General features: G+C 39.5%; 1 protein-coding gene across 1 annotated transcript; it reads left to right on the forward strand.

Moving 5' to 3' along the window:
- Positions 1-1,669: 1,669 nt before the first annotated feature.
- On the forward strand, positions 1,670-4,438 carry LOC135077202 (protein cueball-like). The gene is made up of 3 exons (XM_063971749.1): positions 1,670-1,860; positions 2,647-3,043; positions 3,605-4,438. The coding sequence occupies exons 1-3, from the start codon at positions 1,761-1,763 to the stop codon at positions 4,134-4,136; spliced, it is 1,029 nt and encodes a 342-aa protein (XP_063827819.1). The 5' UTR covers positions 1,670-1,760; the 3' UTR covers positions 4,137-4,438.
- The last annotated feature ends 4,082 nt before the right edge of the window (positions 4,439-8,520 follow it).

The following is an 8,520-nucleotide window of genomic DNA, read 5'->3' on the forward strand; positions in this document are numbered from 1 at the left end:
TTTAAATCAGGGAACGTATTACATGTTGTTTTGGAAATTTTTATCGTGGGTCACGTTAATGAACTGTAGATTTGATAAAACACTAATTAAACCTAATAAGTATGTTTAGATATTCTTATATTTAATCTCTTTAGGTTAAGAGCTAGAATCACAACACCGACTCTTTACAAGTCCTACTTTGGCCAATCTTAACTTTAAAATATAAGTATTGAATCAACTATCCTCTTATTTGGAAGTAGGTGTCTAATCTAGGTTATCTAGGTTAGTACCAAATCTAATACAATACAAGACCTATGAATTTGTGAAAAGATTTTAGTTGAGTTTGTATGCGATGTACTCTTTTTTGACTCGGATATTAATGACTTCATTTTTAAATTGATCTTTTTCTTGATAGGCCATTCAAAGTTTTCAAATTAATCTTTTCCCATAAGTAGTTTTTAGACTTATTATTTTACGCGTGAGTGCGGTAAGTTTTTTTTTATGTGACAGGAGGCAAACGAACAGATGGATCACCTGATCAATTTGCGTGGTCAGCAACATTCATTACATCCTCCTAAGTGCTCGGGCACTCAGGCTCAGGGCACGACATCATGTGCTTCATCGACTGGGGAACAAAACCGCACCTGCACTCCATGTTTGAGCCATCCAAGAATCCCCACTTGACCAGATTGTCCTTACTACGGCCAACCTGCCCGAAGTCTATTTAACTTTCTATTTATTATTTATTTACTCTATTTCCACTCTTGTAGCGGAGTTTTGGGCTGACACTGTGTAGGTTTGCTGTCGACACGATAAGAAGAAGATCAATTTGCGAAGATGTTGGCGTAAAATAATACAATTATTTATCTCTCGTTTAGAATCCTACGAAATTTTAGCGGTTCTTGTCCTTTATGAGCAAATATTGTCATATTCGCAAATTGTCAAGCGGTCGCAATCTGCCAAATTCGCAAATTGTCAAATTCGCAAAATGTCAAATGCGCAAATTGGCAAACATGGAGTGCAGGTGCGGTTTTGTTCCCCAGTCGATGAAGCACGTGACGTCGTGCCCTGAGTGCCCGAGCAACTGCACTCAGGAGGATTTAATGAATGCTGCTGACAACGCAAATAAATTGATAAACTTACCGCGCTCACACACGCGTATAATAATAAGTCTTAAAACTACTTATGGGAAAAGATTAATTTGAAAACGGTGATTCTGTTCTGTAATTTTAGTTTCGCAATATTAGAAGAAAATTAAGAATAATACAAATAATTAACCTACATAGACTAAATATTTATAAATAAAAAATATTGAAAACTTTGAATGGCCTATCAAGAAAAAGATCAAATATCTGAGTCAAGAAAGAGTAAATCGGATACAAACTCAACTAAAATATTTTCACTCAGTACATAGGTCTCGTATTTGATTTGGTAGGTACTAGGTAACCTAGATACCTACTTCCAAATAAGAGGATAGTTGATTCAATACTTATACTTATTTTAAAGTTAAGATTGGCCAAAGTAGGACTTGTAAAGAGTCGGTGTTGTGATTCCAGCTCTTAACCTAAAGAGATTAAATATAAGAATATCTAAACATATTATTAGGTTTGATTAGTGTTTTATCAAATCTAAAGTTCAGTAACGTGACCCGCGATAAAAATTTTCAAAACAACATGCAATACGTTCCCTGATTTAAAAGTATTATTCATTTCATTACTCTGGACGACATTGTACGCACAATATTCGAACTAATTTGTATTATGTATATTTTATGAAACAAAATGTTTAAGACGGAGATTCTACTCGGCGTTCTTGCCTTGTCCATCGGCTTAGTTCACTCACTGTGCTCTGATTGTGACGAGAATCCAGCTGACTCATGGGGTGAGTTACTCATGTATCATCATCATCATTTCAGCCATAGGACGTCCACTGCTGAACAAAGGCCTCCCCGAATGATTTCCCCAAAGGCCGATTGTTAGCGGCCTGCATCCAGCGCCTTCCTGAGGTCATCTCATAGGTGGACGTCCTACGCTGCGCTTTCCAGTACGTGGCCTCCACTCCAGAACCTTGCTGCCCCATCGACCGTCAGTTCTGCTTACTATGTGCCCTGCCCATTGCCACTTCAGCTTGCTAATCCGAAACGAACTCTCTTCTCTTCTCTTGTACCTATTATTATAACACGTGCTATTTTATACATATTTGTTTTTATCGTATATTTTTTAAATTATTCAAACATTTGCGTCTGTAGTAAATAATCATCTTGATGAGCTGATAATGGAAGATAAATATCCTTAACTTTAATCTTAATCTTCCATCATCAGCTCATCTTCTAATGAAATTGAAGTTTAGCGAAACGATGCAACTGTGTCGAGTTTGGGCAGAGTAAATACAAATGAGTAGGTCATCTTCATAGAAACGCACCGAGCGCGGTTTGTATGTGAGCGCGTCAATAGCGCGCACGCAAACACTGACAAAATTCGGCGCAACCACGCTAAATTTTCTCAGTGTGTGCGTGCGCGCCGCATACGTATTGGCGCGCTCACATACAAACCGCGCTCGGTGCGTTTCTATGAAGATGACCTACTCATTTGTATTTACTCTGGTTTAGGCTCGTAAGAAAAATGAAGATAAATACTATTTTTCTCATAGTTAATTTCCTTGTTTCAGATTTTGTTATCTCCAGTGAGGGCCAACTAGAGTTCTACAGTAACCAAACCAAAACGAACAGCGAAGGCACTGACTTTTGGGAGCTTTCTGCTTTGGCTTACGATGCTGTCAACAACGTGCTGTTCTTCGTCGACAGGGGAAACGACAACACAACCATATTCAGCTTTAATTTAACAACAAAGAAGTTCCAGCCCTTAACCAAGAAAAAGCAGCTCGAGAACGTAGAGAGTATGGCCTTTGATCCCGTCAAAAGAATGCTTTTCTGGACTGACACAATGGAAAGAAGCATATTCTGGATGTCATTGATGCCAGACTCCGAAAACGATGGCAATGGCCACCTTTTGATCAAAATGAAACATTATACTCCAGAATTGATTGCCGTCGATAGCTGCAGAGAGTAAGCTACATTTTTTGAAGATATTATTGTTACTTATTGATGTACCAATTTTTATTTCTTGGCCATGACGTTGATGGCTATAGGTACTCGTCTTTCCTTGGTCATGGTTATACAGTGTGAGTCACGTTAAAGTGTACTATGAAAATAGATGAAACTAGACCTATTTTTATCGACAAAAAAAAGGTCAAAATTTTTTTGAGATTTTAAAAAAAAAATTATTGAATTTTTTTCAGAAAACGATAACTTTTAAACGAAGCGGTATATCCTGATAAAATAAAAACAGTAATAATGCTAAATAACAGGCGATACTAAAAAAATACATAAAATACACAAAAAATGCCAACAAATAATAAAAAATGACACTTTTTGAAAAAAATCTGCTTTTAAATTCGTGTTTTTTGGTTATATAAATTTCTCCAAAAAATGCCCGTATAACAGGTGGTTTTTATTACTCTGTATTATTCTCTATCGTATTATCTTTGTAAAACCAAAAATCGCATGTCTCTATCCATATCACAACATTTGCAATCGCATATTTAGATTTATTATGTTTCATTCCAGATACATTTACTGGACATCTGTCCAGCACAATTCAATGGCATCGATAGAAAGATCCAAATTTGATGGTTCAGAGAGGGAGGTTATTGTTCACACTGATCTCTACATGCCAAGGGGCCTAGCCATCGACCAAAGAACTAAGAGATTATATTGGGCAGATGAAAAAGAGGGCGAACGTTTTTCCATAGAAAGTTCCAACCTAGAAGGAAAGGACAGGCAGATATTGCTAAATGGCTCTCATCTACGACTAATAAATACTTTAACAGTATCAGAGGACTGGATCTACTGGGTCGATTTGGGGTTTTACAACACCGTCTGGAAATTGGCAAAGGACAAAGAAAACGTTGAACCTATGCTAGTGGTCACGCTCTCAAAAAACACTTTTGGTGTAGTTGCGAATTACGGAATCCCTGAGTGTGAGACTTTGCCCAGAACGTTGCCAAATAAAGCAGCGAAATTCAACAACTCTAGGAATGCATTGCTGGCCCTTGTACTTTATTTTTGTATTTTTACTGTGCCTTTTCACTTTTATTAGTACAGCCGGGTTGGAGGGCGCGCCGTGATAAAATCCTATGATCCTATGGATGATTTTAGACGACAAATTACTTATACTTATGCTTATCGCGTAAAATCGATAAAATCGCGCGATTGAAGCTTGTCGCGGCGCGCATCCTGGGTATGTTCATGTCACAGAGCATGGAATCGTCGCGCGCCATTCCCTGCTCTGTGGTTCACGTGGATAACTGTGTTGGTTGTGTATAATTACTTTAAACTGTTTGAATTGTAATTTTTTATTATAGTTACTATCTGTTGTCAATAAAATAAAACAAAACTCTAGTCTCTAAGTCAACTTGCCAAAACCCAGTTCATTGGTAGACCCAAATCAATGGGAGCTACATAGCCCGACCCGGCAAGTTGTTATTTATCAGTCACTTGCTGAATGAAAATGTATGAAAACAATCAGAAATGTAACAAAATCGTGTCAGTCAGTGTCATTGAAGTAATAATTATTACTACGTAGTACATTATAACTCAATGGTCGGCGTACGTTACTTTTAGTTGGTAGGTATTTTCTCCCGACTGCACCAGAAGAGTCAACAAGTGATTGACGATGCCCCTACGGCTCGATGTTGTCTCTTAATTCTTCGACGAAGTCTTACGGCAGTCGATCTGTAATTCTGCATGCATGACCGTTTTTTTTTTTCAATTCATCTGCCTTAATGATTTCTGACGGTGCTAAGTTGGGCATAATCTCAGATCATAGAAGGGATAATAAACTTGTAAGTAACGGAATGCTTACACAACGAAATTCTCAGAAAAAAACAACTTTCACGTAAAATAAATCCAAATTAGCAACAGCTTCATTCAATGAGGGTTTTCGGAAATGAAAAATCCGCCAGATGGCAATACGTAGACGCGAGGTCCAAATGCTGCATGATTGGTTATTTTTGACATGACATTGACAGATATGTCAAAATCCACCAATCACGCAGCAGTCAGACCCCACATCAACGTCCCGCCATCTAGCAAATCTTTCATCCGCGAAAACCCTTATTCAAAACACTCAACGAAAATATTGGCGGGGTAATTTAAACAAAATAATAAAAAAAATATACAGTTGGCAATTTTTTTTTTCATATTTGGAATTAAATTGAATAAAAAGGTCTTAATTAGGCATTTTTTACCTAAAATAATGATGACATTGATGATTTTTTTTCCATTCCTCTAAATCTGCCGGTATGTGTATGTCAAAACTGACGATTTATTCTGAGATTAACATTTATTATTTACTCTTGTTTGGTCGAATCCACCCTTACTTTTAACTTAAATCATAATATTAATTCAAAATAAATAAAAATACTTTAGGTAAAGTGTGAAGTAGCGACATCTATTGATAAATTGAGACAGCAAGTTCTCGGGCAACTGAGGAGGGTTGAATAGTTACCATAGTTACTGTCTCGCAAACCTGTTACACAGCACAGTGTTTTGTAAGGTTGGAGATAGATGGCGCGCTGTGTATCTTTCCGTGATAGGTGATGCAGTGCTTTATTATTTTGCCCCTTACCACCCCTTGTCACACAATGTCACACTTAGCCGCGCCCCTCCCTCCCCCTTAACATGTGACGTAATAAATTATGGCTGGCCCCTAACTAGGTAAATAAATGGGTAAAATGGACTTAATAAAATAATTAGATAAGTATTACGAGCAGACGCCTAGACGGATCACCTGATGGTAAATGATTATACCGTCGCCCTTAGATTAATAAAGGGGGCGGGGGGGTTACAGGTGCGTTTTACAGGTCTTTAGGATATAACGCTATCTTCTTGAAAGATCGTAGGTCGTATCATATACGTAGCGTACAATACCACGTGGTCTACGTTTCCGACCTATGCCTATCATTTATTTCCTTCTCGTTTCAGCCAGTCAAAGGAAGGCCATTACGAATACTTATTTGCGACACAATAACTCGTTTATCCACGTGCGTAGTAAGCAAATATCTTCCGGGTTCAATATTCCGATCGCTAAGTCAATGATAACGAATTATACTTGGTTTGAGTGACAGTTATCCGCGGATTTGATTACCTACTTGAATGCAGATCAATGGATGGTTTTAATAAGCATCCGATAAACCGATAATTTTGGACTAATAACAGCCTCCAGTGAAACCCAAATATCGAAAGTTAAATTATACAGTTTATTCAAATCTAACAATATTCTATACATATACACAACAAAAAGTTAAATAGCCCCGGGGGATAGCTACTGACTTCAAAAGCACCGAATTAATTTGAAGCAAGAATAGCCGAACGGTGAAGGTATTGGACTGGCCGACTCGCGATCCGGGGAATCCGGGTTCGAACCTCGCGCACGCCGCGGCGCCGCTCGACTATTGTGGACATTGTGGTCAACCTACTCGTAACAAGCATAATTAGATTAGTACTAGGGGTTAGCAGGATCATCTAATAAGAAAAGTCATGTTTCATTGAAGGGTAAGCTGTAAATCCTGGTTTACAGGAGTTACAGTGGGGCAGGTGCTTAGATTAATCTATGAGCAGGTGGGAATAGTCCCGCAATACCTAACAAAAATGTGTGTGTTTAAAAGAAAACTGTTTCAGCTATAATTACAGATCTAAAGGCCTAATACATTTATCTATACTAATATTATAAATGCGAAAGTAACTCTGTCTGTCTGTCTTCTACTATCTCACGCCTAAACCACTGAACCGATTTTGATGAAAGGCGTAGAGATAGTTTGAGTCCCGGGAAAGGACATAAAATAGTTTTCATCTCGGATTTTGAAACAGGGACGCGCGCGATAAAGTTTTTCTGTTACAGACAAAATTCCACGCGGGCGAAGCCGCGGGCGGAAAGCTAGTTGTACATATTATTATTTTGTTAGATGTTTGATGTTAGGAGTTAGAAAACACAAAATAGTGGTGCAGGAGAGCTTTAGAATCATAGAAAGAGTGAGTTAAAATCGTAATTTCCTGATACATACTTTCAAATTAGAGTCTTACTGTGGTCTTACTTCCTAACTTTTATAACCTGTATTGTTTAATTGAGTGTCAATATTTGTTATCAATGTCGCGATCTGTTTTATCGCATGTTATAAATCCAATACCGGGAAGTGAACCGGGAAATCGTGGCGGAAGTGCGTTGGTCCGGTTGTTCTCAGGTTGCTAATTGTTACTTATAATAAATACTTACTTAATAACGTGACCAAGATTAACGTTTCTTATAGATAATCCCATTTTTTTTTCATTAAGCTCGTGAAACTTATAAAGGTAGGTATACAGGGTGTCCCAGAATGGGTGAATCAAACTGCTAGGGGAGGTAGCTCTACTAATGTACTATCCCTAAAACGATACGATACGATACGATAGTGCCGACCCAGCCAGGACGAGGCCTGTCCCGGTCAAACCGGTATACCAGGGGGCACGATTTTAAGGAAAGACACGCTCTGGGATGGGAGAGGACGGCCGACTAGCCGCTGCGTCTTTTAAACCGCAACCGGTCGACCACAACCAAGTAGATATGCATCCTGAGCCTGGTCTAGGAAAATAGGTAAAGACGGGTTATCGTTGATAGGACTGAGCGTTGATGCGATGAGATGGGCGGTCTGGCCTTTGATGAGATGGCTTTGGCGGTTCTTGTACTGCTGCTACTCGTTGTTCTCTTGATGTCTGTGGTACTGCGTTTTTGTCGGGCGGTCTGGCCTTTGATGAGATGACTTCAGCTGTTCTTGGTTCTTGTACTGCTGCTGCTCGTTGTTCTCTTGACGTCTGTGGTACTGCGTTTTTGTCGGGCGGTCTGGCCTTTGATGAGATGACTTTGGCTGTTCTTGGTTCTTGTACTGCTGCTGCTCGTTGTTCTCTTGACGTCTGTGGTACTGCGTTTTTGTCGGGCGGTCTGACCTTTGATGAGATGACTTTGGCTGTTCTTGGTTCTTGTACTGCTGCTGCTCGTTGTTCTCTTGACGTCTGTGGTACTGCGTTTTTGTCGGGCGGTCTGGCCTTTGATGAGATGACTTTGGCTGTTCTTGGTTCTTGCACTGCTGCTGCTCGTTGTTCTCTTGACGTCTGTGGTACTGCGTTTTTGTCGGGCGGTCTGGCCTTTGATGAGATGACTTCAGCTGTTCTTGGTTCTTGTACTGCTGCTGCTCGTTGTTCTCTTGACGTCTGTGGTACTGCGTTTTTGTCGGGCGGTCTGGCCTTTGATGAGATGACTTTGGCTGTTCTTGGTTCTTGTACTGCTGCTGCTCGTTGTTCTCTTGACGTCTGTGGTACTGCGTTTTTGTCGGGCGGTCTGGCCTTTGATGAGATGACTTCAGCTGTTCTTGGTTCTTGTACTGCTGCTGCTCGTTGTTCTCTTGACGTCTGTGGTACTGCGTTTTTGTCGGGCGGTCTGGCCTTTGATG

Source organism: Ostrinia nubilalis, chromosome 13 (genome assembly GCF_963855985.1).
Source record: "Ostrinia nubilalis chromosome 13, ilOstNubi1.1, whole genome shotgun sequence".
NCBI classification, from domain to species: domain Eukaryota; kingdom Metazoa; phylum Arthropoda; class Insecta; order Lepidoptera; family Crambidae; genus Ostrinia; species Ostrinia nubilalis.